At 44.3% G+C, this 14,916-nt stretch overlaps 1 protein-coding gene across 2 annotated transcripts; it reads left to right on the top strand.

Moving 5' to 3' along the window:
* The first annotated feature begins 1,158 nt into the window (after positions 1-1,158).
* On the top strand, positions 1,159-13,141 carry LOC308583240 (ankyrin repeat domain-containing protein 9-like). Of its 2 annotated transcripts, none has more exons than XM_081187018.1 (2): positions 1,159-3,452; positions 10,441-13,141. In XM_081187018.1, exons 1-2 carry the CDS (start codon positions 2,580-2,582, stop codon positions 10,504-10,506), a joined length of 939 nt encoding a protein of 312 aa, XP_081043144.1. In that variant the 5' UTR covers positions 1,159-2,579; the 3' UTR covers positions 10,507-13,141. The 2 variants fall into 2 exon arrangements, with proteins under 2 accessions (XP_081043144.1, XP_081043145.1); XM_081187019.1 differs by having other exon boundaries at positions 1,160-3,452; positions 12,707-13,141.
* Positions 13,142-14,916: the final 1,775 nt, after the last annotated feature.

The following is a 14,916-nucleotide window of genomic DNA, read 5'->3' as shown; positions in this document are numbered from 1 at the left end:
AATGTTTGGGAACAAAAAATATCAGCTGGAACCCCTGATCCAAGAGTGAGATAGTGCAGGGATAGATAGCTGGAAAAACAACAGATTGTGCCAAATCAACCAGCTGTTTGTTTGTTTGTTTTTTAAAAAGATTTGATTGAATTGTTATGTCCACTTAGGGAAGATTGAAAATAATGCTAATAAAAGGAAGGAGCCCTTGGATGTAGCATACATTAGGGCTTGGAAAGCTGATTCATTTCTGTACTGCACAGCTAAAGCAGAGGAAATCCACTTAATGGATTTCGGTTCTCAGGCCTGTATGTAATAGCTCATTAGAGGAAATACTCCATGCCAACATTTTGGAGCAGCTTCAGCACTCCGCAGTAAGATGCAGTGCCATATTTCTCTGCGTGCTTATTAGACAAGACAGCAGTGGGATGCTTCCTTTGGATCTGCACTGAAAAATAACTGTAAATAACAATCTGGAGGGTTTCCAGAGTAGTATTCTTGTTAGTCTTGCAGAAAAGGAAGTCTTGTGGCACCTCAAAGCTGCTATTTTTGGTGAAAAACATATCTTTCTACCTGCCTTGCCCCACCCCCTGGCCCTGGGACTCCTCATGAGGGAGCTGTTCCTGGAGAAAGAACAGTGAGGGGAGAGACTTCGTCAGCTTGTAAACCGCCTTGAGTATTGTAAGATAGAAAGACAGTATACAAATAAAAAATGATGATGATGATGTGGGCCCCGGGCTAACAACTTGTGCCACTATTTTTTGAAAATCTAGTAATAATAATAATAATTAATAATAAAATTTATACCCCGCCCATCTGGCTGGCTTCCAACAAAATATTAAAAATACATTAAAACATCAGTCATTAAAAACTTCCCTAAACAGCTGTTTCAGATGTCTTCTAAACATCAGATAGTTGTTTATTTCTTTGACATCTGATAGGAGGGCGTTCCACAGGACAGGTGCCACTACCAAAGAGGCTCTCTGCCCAGCGGCGGAGCTTCATGCTCCGGCACCGGGGGGTGGAGAGCAGGCAGGGGCAGGGCGGGGCTGGCGCGTGTCCCGGGGGCATGGCGCACCACCCGCAGGGGCGTGGTACTCATCCTGGGGGTGTGGTGCCCAGTGCGGGCGGGGATAGCTGCAATGGCACCCCACCGGGATCGCGCTGCTGGGGGCGGTGTGCTCACCCCGCACTCCTCTTCCTCTGCCAGTGCCTCTGCCTGGTTCCCTGTGTCCTCACTTCTTGCAGTGAGGGCCAGAAGGCCCTTGAAGCTGGACCTCAGTGTCTGGGTTGAACGATGGGGGTGGAGATGCTCCGTCAGGTATACTGGGCTGAGGCCATTTAGGAGGTCTTTCAAGACCAGTGTTATGTGGTCTCAGCGGCCGCTCCCAGTCACCAGTCTAGCTGCTGCATTCGGGATTAGTTGTAGTTTCGGGTCACCTTCAAAGGTTGCCCCACATAGAGCGTGTTGCAATAGTCCAAGCGGGAGATAACCAGAGCATGCACCACTCTGGCGAGACAGACTGCGGGTAAGTAGGGTCTCAGCCTGCATACAATCTGTCAATCTACTAGCAAGCCAGATTCAAGGTCCTTGTATTTACAAAACCCTGAACAACTTGGGTCCAAGCTGTCTTAGGAACCACCTGAAGCCTTATATCCCAGCTGGATCCCTGAGAACATCTGCAGGAGTGTTGTTGGTCGTCCTCCAAACTGGCGAGATTCATTTGACAGCAGCAAGAAACTGAGCCTTTCGTGTTGTCAGCTCAGTTTTGTGGATTACTCTTTCATTAAAGATTTAGCAGGCGCATTCTGTTTTAATTTTTAAATGCCTGCTGAAAACTTTTCTGCCAGGTTTCTGCAGGCAATTAAGACTGCACATTTCCACAATAGCTGATTTCTGATTTTAACATTTTTGTTTTTTGTCGCATGGTTTTATGCATAACTGTTGTAAACCACAATGATACTTTTCATGAATATGGTATACTGTATACTTTTTAAAATATAAAATAACTACACTAGATTAATCCATTGAGGGACTGCATCTGTATGGAGAATGCGTATAAGTGACATCACACACACATGCCCCTAACAGTTCTAGGAGCACATAAACATCAGGATGCACACACACTCTGTTGCAATAGTTATTGTAGCTTTGATTGGGCCCTGACTGCAGGCAGAAAATTGCTCCTTTTGCAAAGCTAATTATAGTCCCCTGCAAATAGCTCTCTCTTCGGCTGTTAAATCACAGCTATCTGTATTCCATTAACCTGCGCCGAACAGAGAACCGACTGCATTTACTGCGTGCTTGCATGGCAATGGTTAACTGAGCTGGCGAGATTCTGCTTACCTCAACAAAACCAGCCGCAGTGAGAAAGGGAAAACAATGAATGGGTGGAGATGAACAGCCCGTCAGAGAAAGAGCTATGCATTCCGGCTAGTGCAGTCCAGGCTGCTGCAATGACAGTCTGAAGGTTGTAGCAGCCTCTGGAATCTGCATTCAAACTGAACATCAGCCTTCGCTTGCAAGTGGAGCCCCCCCCCCTTTTCTTTTTGGCACAAAAGGGCTTGTTCACCATTGGGACTTCCGAGACATGGCCAGTAACCAGGCCAGCTTACAGGATGACCAGAGCAGGCATTGCAAGTTCTTATCCTATATGTTTTACCAAGCTGTCAGAGATCACAAACCTGTCTGGATGCTGGAAGACATGAGGACTATGGAGTATTTCTACTGGGAAGAAAATGCCAGCCTGAGGACGTATTCCCCTTCCGAAGCCCTGCTCTACGCCGTGGTGCACAACCACCTGCCTTATGCCCAGTACCTGCTGTCTCATTTTCCGGAGGAGGCTCTCAAAGTCCCCGGGGAACATTTCTGCTATTGCCCTTCCTCTGCTCCTCACTTGGCCATGGCTGTCACCTACGACAGGAGAGACATTCTGGGGCTGATCATCAGCATCTCCCACAAGCTGCCCAGCCTGAACTCCTACATCAACCGAACCGGCTGCTTCCACCTGGAAGATGGGAAGACCCCTCTGCATCTCGCCTGCGAGCTCCTGAGGTCAGAGACGGTTCTGATCCTCCTGGGGAACGGGGCCTCTCCCAGGATAGAGGACAGCAAAGGACTGACACCGCTGGATGTCATCTTGGAGCAGATGTGGGACTCGAAAGTCAACGTGGCGTCCAAAAAGCTCTGCCTCGATTACCTCTTGCTTTTCATGCCCAGCCCCCAGTTCAAGATGAGGAAGGTGCTGCAAGAGCACCCAGAACACTGGGCAGTTCTGCTAGGGGAGGACAAGTTCAATAGCCTGGTGGGGAACATGCCTGCATCTTTATACCTGCAAGCTATGCAAACCATCCTTCAGACTCTCCCACCCTCCCATTTCCCTAAAAGCATCCAGGAACTTCCTATACCTCAGGCATTAAAGCCCCTGCCTCGCTTCGGCAAGCAGCACCCAACAAAAAATATGGTAAATGTTTTTCCATGATGTTATGCTTTTTTTAAAAAATGTCACATTCAAATTGTATAATTTGTTCAGGTGGGGTTTTCAAAGGTGCTTCAGGCTGCAAACCAAACCCCCAGCGCACTTCCACTTGAGCTAAATAGGACTACTCTCAAGTAGGATTGCTGCCTTAGGGGGATTTGCTGCCCAGTTATTACTGAATTGGTATCGAAATCTGGGCTACTGTTTGATGCCACTGAAAATCCCAGCCTTAGTATATGTTGTCAAATGAAATCTCTCTATTTTTTTCAGATTAAAAAACCCCTCCCATTCTGTGCATGTGAAAATATTACATTGAACTGAATGTACATTTTGCTCACTGAAATCAGTGTAGCAGCACTCCTGATTTATTGTTTGTATTTTATGTAAATTATCCAGGTTTTGCATTGTTGTTATTATTTAAAAGGCACTGTTTTCACAAGGCATTATATGGACCAGGGTCCCAATCCTGTACATTGCTTGATGCCTTAACTTCTATTAACATCACTGAGTTTTAAGGATCATAACTCTATGCAGGATTGTAGCCTACCAGATCACTGTGCTGTTAGGGGAGCGTGTGGTGGGGGTTAAAGGAGGAACTCTTTTTAAGTTTTCTCAAGTGCTGCATAATGAATCAGCAGTTATGATCATAAATGTCTTGGCCTTCAGTGCTCCTGCAGTGGTGAGGAGTCCCTCTGGCTGCAGGATACTCTTGTGTCACCTTAAAACATTGAGCCTTTCTAGCAAAAGCTAGGTAGGTTGGTAGTGTGGTGGAAAGGACCCAATGAAACCTACATAGATGGAATTCCTTTTCAAAGCTGAGTGGTAGGGGAAAGACCAATTTCCACGGCGCATCACAATGTGCCAGACATACCCTTCCCCTCCCCATTCCTCTCTGCTCACAGTAGTTTCAAGAGTGAGCATACCTACAAAGGAAGATATGGCATGGTCCTTAATGCTAGAGACCTACAGTGGCTGCTTGTATTTTTTTCACTGCAAGAAGCAATGCAATATTAGACAGCTGATGCCCCCCCCCTTCCCTGCAAGAAATGCAGTGTGATCCTTGCAGTTGCTGAGAAAGAATGCTGGCGGCCTTCGCCCTCCAATAAGTCTTGGGTTACATCTCCCATCGGTCCCAACCAGTGTGAAGGCTTTTGACTTAGGAAAAAGGGACCCTGCCCACCTTAGAGGATGAGACCTTGTGAGTGAATATAAGGAGGTCACCATCATCAACCAAAGAGTTTGGCCTGTTTGCCTATAGACAGGCTGCTCCTGCCTCTCTGCCCATCCCAACTTATCTCCCCCACCCAACCATGACCACTGATGTAACCTGCCTAAATAACGACCTATCAGCATTCCTTCAAGGTGCACAATCTCTGTAGCTCCAGGTGTATGGTTTCTGTTTTTTGTTTGTTCATTCGTTCATTTTACCTCTGCCAGAAAGGATTGTGTTCCCTACATGCCCACACTGTAGATGGGCAACACATGTTTGCTCCTCTGATTTCGGATCGCATGCTGTTTTCAGCAAGGCAGGGACTGGCCAGAAGAACACTGAAAGCCAGGGATGGGCCTTGATGCTTTCCTGGAAAGAGAAGAATGAAATGCTCTCTCTCTGTCTCTCCCCCCGCCCTGCCCACAACCCCAGAATTCCACAAAGAAAAGCCAAGCAGACTGGCAGATGAACCTTACCTCAACACAGGTGCCAGGCGAGCAGCCGCCACTGCACTTGGAGGCAGCAGGCTGGCTTAGGGGTTGCAGGGTGGGTTGTGTAGCTGCCGCCCCCCCCCCTCTGCATGAGGCACCTGTCTCACTCTGCCTTATGGTGGGGCCAGTCCTGAGTGAGAGCCTGGCCCTAAGCATGTTTCCTGGGAAGAAACTCATATGGAAATCGAGGGGAACTGCTTCCTCCTGAACAGGCTTAGAAGCAAGTTCTGAAACCCTGGACAGCCCCTGCCAGTCTGTGAGTACAGTGCTGAGCTATACGGACCGAGTGGTCTGATTAAGCATCTGGCAGCTTTGTACGATCCTATGTACTTTGGAAACGGGGCTAAAGCATTTTTCTTAAGGCAACTTGGCTTGATAATAACCATTGCTCTGTAGAAAGCTGACCTGTTTTTCACAGATGGGTCCAAATTCCATGATGGTGGGCAATGCGAAGCTGTCCCTTTAATGTAAATGCCTAAGAAGACTCAGAATTTGAAACAGAGAATAGTCAGTGCAATTTCATCCTTGTGAACAAATGAGCAGGTCTTTGCTGTGTCTAGTGGATGCATAGGAGCTGGTACCCTAGCATACGCCAGGCATGTTGAGGATACTATCTCAGTCTTTGAAATTTACCTCTGCAACAAAATGTAAGCTATGTGTTCTGTTAGAGCCAGTGGGTTTGAACAGATCTACATGATTCGCAAGAATCTCCTATTACGTTCTGGTATTGGCAACTCCCCACAGGTACTTAACAAATCAGACCAAATGCCGCAATCTAGCCCAGCATTTTGTTCTCAAAGCCAGCCAAATGCCTATGGGAAGCCCATCTAGAGGACATGAGCACAGCAGCACCTGCCCCCCGCCAGCTCTGTGACATAATCCTGCAGCAAACTGAGAATTTGTGCCTGCTGAACTTCTGCCATATAGCTCTTAAGGGCGCAAGTGCACCTTAAAAAACTAACAAACAAAAAACAGACAGTTCAGTATCCCTCTTCCTTTCCATGATTAAATCCTTAGGACCCTCCCTCCAGCATTTTGAAGTTCACAGGGTTGCCTTAGCCTTACCCCACCTATGTGAGGACATAAAGGAGAGGCATCTAGGAAACTTTTGCAGTACATTTCTGATACAGCAAAACAGAACCAGTTTCTAGCCAACCAGCCACACAGACAACACAACTAAATGCCATCCAGAGTAAATAATGTTTTAAATGAACTAGGCAACAAACGCACACACGTGTGTGTGTGTGTGTGTACACTTGAATCAAGCAATGCTAAAATAATAATCAAATTGCAAATAAAGCCCACATCAATAAAGCTAACCATGTTGCAGCAGGCAATCTAATAAATCTCATTTTGGTGAAAAACGATAAGGGAAAATGTATCTGAAATATCCCCACGCAATACTATCAATTATCTTGCTTTATATTATATGCACCCTATCCTAGCAAACATTTCGAATGCAAGACCCTCTTTAATCATTGGAAAATGACACATCCTTTAAATTGTTGTCCCCCTCGCCCCATATTGTATTAGCCACAGCAGACAAATTTGGCAGCAATTCCCTGAACTGTGAAGGCTGTTCACTTTGCAGTCTTGTCGCTGCTCAGAGTTTCCTTCCTTCTTACAGAAGGGAGAATCATTAGGGTAGTATTATACGCTTCCTAAGCCAGTCTCACAGAAGATTTAGAGGTGTGTCTAACCATATCTTTGCAGCAGCCTCCAAAGTCAGGCTAAGAACAAAGGAACCGCTATCCACTGTGACTGATCTACAGAACAATAGAGGGGTTGTTGGGACCGGACCCCAGCCTGTGCCAAAGAGACACCAGCTGTTGGAATCTGTGGGGAAAGGGCTGGGTCTGGTGTTATTTTCATTCCTCTTGCAGCTGCAGCTTCTAATTTGGATGTCAGCAAAGATGGGAACAAGGGTGGCACTCTTTAAGCAAGCGCTATTTAGGAATAATCCCACAAGGGAGATATCTGCACACTGTTTTTGACCGGATAAAATCTCCCTGAATGAACCAAACCTTAAAAAACCCAATCCAAATTCAAACAGAATTTAAAGGTCAAGGATGAAACTGAAGGAGGTTCAGGATGAAATCCATGGTCACTGATAGGCATTGATGAGAGGAGATGAAGCATACTTTTAGACCGGGAAGAGAATGGAAGATTGCAAAGTTACAGAATAGAGGCCACTGTTTGCTTTCAGGCACAAGTCAGCAGCCTGCGAAAGCTACATCAGAACTGGACAGGGATATCATTGGTGATAAAATTTGTAGGGGTTTGCTTTCCAGAGTGGACAGAGTGAAACACCAGAACTTTAGGGTTAGAATATTCTGGAAACCCTCCAATATTTCTCCGATGAAAATAGGGACATCATATTCAATAATAATATTTATATCTTGCCCACCTGACTGTGTTGCCCCAGCCACCCTGGGCAGCTCCCAACATATATAAAAACATAATAAAACTTTAAACATTGAAAAACCTCCCTATACAGTGTTGCCTTCAGGGGTCTTCTAAAGGTTGTAAGGTTATTTATCTCCTTGGTTCGGGGGTCGCATAACTCCATACCTGCCAACATTTATCCAGTGAAAATAGGGATGTCCTAAAGGAAAATCGGGACATTCCAGGATCAAATCAGAAACCAGGTCGGCTTATGTAAATCTGGGACTGTCCCTGGAAAATAGGGACACTTTGAGAGAATGGGTCGTTCATTATTACTCGTGAGATGAAACTGACATAAAATAACAGTACCAATCCATTTGAATCTCCACCCATCCCCAGAATCCAGTATGGGGTATCTAATGACCCTGTATCCCTGAGATCCCAAAAGAAAAATTCTAGCTAGCCCATGGCTAAGAAAAACCTCTCGGCAACTTGTTTCAATGGTACTCAGGGATTCTGCAGGTCCCTCTGCATCGTGGAAAAAATAATCCATTTTAAGGGCTACTACTTGATCAATTTCCTATGGGTCTTGCCAATGAGATTGCCAATTGATAGGGGGCAGAGGAAGGAGGGCTTTGTGCGTTTAATAGCAGCTTATTAAGTGCAGCACGACAGCAAACATCATTACCTAGTATCTGTACATTATGCTGTCGTTAAATCACAGCTACAGTGCCTACTTTATAAACCATAGCGGGCTATGAGCTCAGCATTTAAAAAACTAAATTGCAGTTTTCTGCAATGCATATTTTGCAAATGTACCTATACTTGCTTTTATTAAGTAGGGTTGCCATGTTTCAAAAGCTAAAATTCCTGTTGAGCTTTTTTTTAGGAAGACCCCAACATTTTGGAGCTTTTTTTTTTTTTTTTTTTTTTTGAAGCCTCCCTGAAAAATAGCGATTTAAAGCTTTTTGGATCTGTTTCTGCTGCTTTTTCCACTTCAGCAAAATTACCCCCGACATCATTTTTTCAGCCAAAAAACAGGACATTGTCAGGAATATTTCTGATGTATGGCAAGCCTGTATTAAGACATGGAAAGTAGCTTAGCATTTCCTTACTTGTGGCACAGTTGCCCATTCTCCCACAACAAGGGCACGGGATAGGCTTTCAGTACGTACTACTTCCAGTCAACCTGTAAATGTTTTGCAACACTGCCTGTTATTATTGCTAACCCAACCCTTGCCCCTCAAGGTCTTTAAGCAGAGTCTGGCCAGCCATCTGCTAGGAATCCTGCATTGCAGCTCCTGCATGGAGCAGTCGGTTGGACTGGAGGAGCCAAAGGTCACTTGCTGCAAGTCTGTAATTCTCTGTCACTTTTTATTAGAGCTGTGTACACAAATAGCCTGTCAACATTCTCCACCCTCGGCACAGAAACTGGAGGGAATTCAATTGAATTTCTGCAGGGGAAGGGCAAATATTTCATCAATTTTTTCTCACATTTCACAGAGGCAGTAGCTCCCTCCCCCCGGGAGTTTCCCCCCCACAGCAGCAGCTGTGTTGACAGCCCAGCCACCATTTTGCATCCCTACAATGCCCCTGGAATCGTGTGTGTGTGTGTGTGTTTTGGTGGGGTGTGTGTGACTAGAGGTGAGGTGGTGACCACCACAAATATGATGGAGAATGTTGGGAGGAAAGTCTGCAAAACTGCCTCCTTTTCCTAGGGGGTTAAGGAAAAAAGCCATAGATTTTATTTTATTTTTACATGGGGGAAAAAGCCTGATGAGAAATTTTGGCTCAGCTCAGCATAGTATACAATGCTGCCATCATCAGCTTGACAAAAATCTGAAATATTGGTCCAAGGCATTTCCAAATGGCTGCTAGTCATGATGGCTGTTTCCCACTATATGCCTCTGAATATCAGCTTCCGGGATATCACAGGTGGAGAGAGTGCTGCAGTGCTCAGGATTTGATTGTGGGCTTCCCATGGGTATCTGGTTAACCACTGTGAGAGCAGGATGCTAAACTAGATGGGGCTTTATGCTCTTCTTATGTTCTTACGTCAGACCACTGGTCTATTTTGGCTCATTATTTCTGAATCTTTGCTGCATATCGTGCATTAATGGGTGGTGATACCATTAGGGTTACATCTGCTTCATTAGCAATCATAGGCCTGGTTTCTATACAGGCACCATGCCTGCTGCACAAGGTATGACATACCAGATGGCTGCTGATACACTTTCCCACCGAAAACAAGGTAGGGAACAGGCTACCTGCTCAGATGACTGCACCACAGTTTAAGCGGTAAGAATACAATGGTATTCAGGCTTCGCTGGCACACCAGACTATGTATGAATGAAGTCACAGGAGAGTATTTTAACCTGCCCTTAGGAATGATATATTTGCCTAATGCAGGATTTGCCAACCTTGAGTCTCCAGCTGTTTTTGGACTACAACTCCCATCATCCTTAGTTAGCAGGACCAGCGGTCAGGGATGATGGGAATTGTAGTCCAGAAATAGCTAGCCACCCAAGTTTGGGAAACCCTGGCCTGATGCCTTGCAAGTCTTCTGCACCATAATGTAGTCATTCTACAGCCAAGTCTACCTCAGGTCTATAGGCATTTAATTTGGTGAATGTTTCACTCAAGCAGGGGTGTAGTTATTCTAATGTTGTTGGACGCCATCTCCAATCATTCTCAGCCAGCATGGTCAGGAATCAAGACTGCTGGGAGTTGTGGTCCAACAACACCTTGAGGGCCACAGGTTAGTCACCTCTGATTTAAAGCTTGCTCATCACAGACAGCTTTTAATAATAATAATAATAATAATAATAATAATAATAATAATAATAATAACCATTCCATCACCCTTTCCCATTATGATTTTCATGAGATGTTTCGGACTGCAACTCCCACCATCTGTAACAACTGGCCATGGAGACAGGGGATGAGACCATAGCATCTGGAGATGAGTCCATAGCATCTGGAAGGCACCTAGAGAAATCAACCTTCAAGCCTTTCTGTCCATTTCTTTGGGCTTACCCAGAAGCAGGGAAGTCCATGCATTTGCATGGTGACAAATATTAATATAGTTTATTTTTGTAACCAAACAGAATGAATGTCGACTGCAGATGTCCTGTGGCATATTGGACTCTTGAAATAATTTCAAGGGGAGGGAGAGGGAAGGAGGGAGGAAGGAAGAATGTATTTGAATACATGAATAAGAAATCTCAATATTTTTTTTAAATTTGATGTCAAGTCTATGAAACATTGCAAAAGACTGAACTGCTAGATTCCTCCAGAAAGAATTTGGTAATAATGCACATATGTTTTTCATCTGTGGCAGAGAGTCCTAAAATCTTCTGTCAGGATCTACTGTTGCAGTGACATCTCTCTTTCAGTATTCTGTAACTAGGAAAATGGGGCATCTCTCCCAGAGAACTCGTTGGTCGCCCTTGTGTTAATATTGTAGGACTATGATTGTGCATTTGTCACGCTTACCTGAGGCATAATTGGTGCCCGCACTGGCAAAGTGTAGAGTGTGAGAGAAGGAGCTGTAGCCCAGGCAGCCGGTAGTTCAAGCCTTAACTCAGCCACTAGGTTGCTTTAGGCAAATAACCGTTTCCCTTAAATCTCACCGCCCCCCTGCAGTCTGTAGTATGATATTAATAATACTGATTGACATTACAAGGCTATTGTAATGTTTGATGTGGTTCAGAGCATGCTCAGAAGAATCTGTTGCTGCTCGGAAGCTGGAGAAATAGAGTTCCCAACCCAACCAAGATCAAGGGATTTAATTCTGCTTTTTAATTCTGAGCTAAAAGAAAAAAGAAAAAAGATCACATTAGAAGCACACATTTAAATTTGGCTTTGAAATTTTGCAAATTTGCAAAGAAGGACTAGTGAAACTGGGAAAATTGCTGATTTCATACATTTGCAATTCTTTGTTTCAGCTATACATTCTACCCCTTTGTATTAAGTATTTGCTTAAATGGGCACATGCTGCCATTTGCTGAATAACATGAAATCTTGATAAATCCATTTTACCACTTATCAAGTAAAGCCATATTTTGTAATTTAGACTCTGCCTCTCCCCCATCCCTTCAGTTTTACAATGGAAAAACCTTTTATCCATGTGATTGTACTTTTACCCTCTGCATGCTAAAAGACAAAGATTGTAGTATATATTGCAAAATTAAAAAAAAATATGCTGATTATGCCGATTGCAAAATTATTTTATCAGATTGTAATGAACCATAATAAACCTCCAACGTAAATTGGATTAGTCTTTTTTATTGCCTGTTGAGTTGGTTGTGGGTTTTATTATCAGTTGGATTTAAAGTGCTGGGTTAATTGCTTTCCCCTTTGTTTTAAACTGCATATGTTCATTACTGTAAAAAACATATTTGCGTTTCGGAATTATTATTTTCACTCATACCACAGAGATGAGTGCTCCAATTTAATGTTTTTAGATCTCTGGAAGGGCTCAGTGACCAGAATCTCCAGGTAAGGCTGGAAGTGTATCTGTGCCTGGGGAGCCCACTCTGCACCCCGACTTTTTAGTGTGCAATAAACAAAGCTAGACAGACCAATGTAGGTCCAAGTAGGGTTGCCATCTCCCATCTGTAGTCTGAAGCAGTGTCCTAGAAAAAATTGGCAAAATGTCCAGAAAAATTGGGATGTATGCCAAGCCATGCCAGCAGTGTTGTTTTTGCTGATTTTCCTAAAAAATAGCTCTGGGTTTTCACTTTTTGAAATATGGCAACCCTACATTTTGGAGCAAGAAGAAAAGATGCCTCCTCAAAAACTGGACATTGCCTGTCAAGGTGGAACAAGAAAATTGGGTCCAAGGATCTTTGCCATGGGCATGATTACCCCCAGCTTCCAATTGATTCATTCCATTGTTTTTTTAGCCCCATCTGTTTCCAAGGGGAGGTGAAGAAGAACGTGTGAAATCCTCTGCAAAACTGGAGAAAGGCAAACAGGGCAAATTTATACATGACATGGAGCACAGTTAAGGACTTTATGCGTGGCATTTAAATAAGGGATGGCTGCAGAATTTGCCTCTGTTGTATTCCACCATAGACTTTAAGGTTCTGCTCTACTAGAAATGTTTTCTGGAGCAGAACTCAAATCTTTGGAACTTGTTTTCCTTCCAGTATATTTGCTACCGGTCTGGACCTTTGAAGCCATGAATAACTTGGGACCCAGTTACCTGACACAACATCTCTGCCCAGTTGCTAAGATCTCAGAACAAGCCACTGCCAATGGAACTCCACCTGGCAGCTACAAGTGAGTGGAGACTTTTCCATCATGGCTCCCACCACTGGGGGGAAAAAAGGCAAATGACCTTGTTGAGTTTTCAGCACTTCCTGTACTGGTTCACTCAGGCTTTTGCTGGTCACTCATATCAAGCCACTGATAATTTTTCAGCTACTGTGATTTGATTTGATTTAGCTGCTGTGTTTTAATTATTTACTGTACATATTAAGTTTATATTGGACTTTTTATTGTATTGGTTCTTACGTGTTGTAAAACTGGCTTGGGATTTTTAATGAACCGCATTCATTTTAAATAAAGAAATAATAAATTTATTTCCATAATTGCTCTTGACTTTCCAGACACTCTTCCATCCTGCACTGCACTGAGTTCAACACACTGGTTGGAAGAGAGGGAGAGCAAGGCAACTGTTGTATGCTCTGCATTTATTTTATTTTTACCAAATTCTGGAATTTTGTGTGTCTCTGTGTTTTTTAATTTAAAAGAAATTGAATACCAGGTGCAGCGCCAGTTCTGCCACTACCCCCAAATCCCAATCTCTAACTGAAATTCAGCTGGAAGAGAAACAAAGCAAGGCTAATCTTAGATCAATTACAGAACGGAACTGAGGAAATCCTCTTATCCCTAGTTTTTAATGCATTTGCCACATCTTTTGGGAATTTCTTCTTGGTCCACATGCTTAGGGTCACATTACACTTCCCCGTTGTTCAAAAAATGCGAAATTATCCCGGGAATACACCTGTAAGCTTCACAGAAGAAAAACAGATTCACTCCCAAGAGGACAAAGATTTGTCTCAGGAGGAGGAGGAGTTTGGATTTGATATCCCGTTTTATCACTACCCGAAGGAGTCTCAAAGCGGCTAACATTCTCCTTTCCCTTCCTCCTCTACAACAAACACTCTGTGAGGTGAGTGAGGCTGAGAGACTTCAGAGAAATGTGACCAGCCCAAGGTCACCCAGCAGCTGCATGTGGAGGTGCGGAGATGCGAACCCGGTTCCCCAGATTACGAATCTATCGCTCTTAACCACTACACCACACTGGCTCTCATATTCTCAGGTCTCATAAGCAGAATATTCAAAGCTTGTGCAATCTCCTCTTAGCCTAAGGCCTACTATGTGAAAATAATAAGAGCTGCCATAAGCTGTGGACATACTACACTTTGGAGTGCCTTCACTGTGCTTCCTGACTCGGTCCACTTATTTATTAGATTTCTATGCTGTCTTTCTGCCAAGTGATTTACAATTCTGAAACACGAAAACAAACACATTATATAAAATGCAGAGGGACGGAGTCCTCTCAGGCCAGCTGGGAGCTGATGGTACGTGTGCTCCCTGGCCCGGACTCCTTGACCTCTGCCTTCCCTGAGGGCAGCCCCAGAACTGACCCAACAGTTCTCACAGGCTATGGAAGGTTCTTCATGAGCTTATGGGATGTTTGTTTCCTCTTGTCCATACAAAGCAAGGCAAATGTGTACCAACACAAAGGTCACCCTTTGGTGCAAAAATGAATGTTTAAAGCACAACAATGTCTCATCATTTGGCAGTGGGGATGATCTTGAGACACATGACCTGTGACCTGCTTCTCTGCCTTCAGATGACAATTCATGTTGGTGGTTCTGCCTTTCCACCCCAACGTTCCTCTACTTCCTTTAGACATATGAGCAAACCAGCAGGCACAATTCTACATGTTTTCCTGAGCTCTGTTCCATTAGTATTAGTATTAGTAACTGCTTAGGTGTCAGTATTACACCTGGGCATTGGTAAGTCTTCCAGAACCGCTGTTTAGAGCTCTATTTTAAATTTTTGAGCCTCGTTTCTACCTGCCTACACCTGGGCATTATTTGGCATTTGCAGGTCTTCCAGCACTGCTGTTAAGAGCCCTGACGCGGGTGGTGCTGTGGGTTAAACCACAGAGCCTAGGACTTGCCAATCAGAAGGTCGGCGGTTCGAATCCCCGCGACGGGGTAAGCTCCCATTGCTTGGTCCCTTCTCCTGCCAACCTAGCAGTTTGAAAGCACATCAAAAGTGCAAGTAGATAAACAGGTACCGCTCGGGGGGGGGGGGGGAAGGTAAACGGCGTTTCCATGCG

The sequence above is a fragment of the Podarcis bocagei genome, assembly GCF_964188305.1.
Source record: "Podarcis bocagei genome assembly, chromosome: 3".
Taxonomy (NCBI): Eukaryota; Metazoa; Chordata; class Lepidosauria; order Squamata; family Lacertidae; genus Podarcis; species Podarcis bocagei.
The sequence above is the reverse complement of the archived record's forward strand: the minus strand, read 5'-3'. Positions and strand labels throughout refer to the sequence as shown.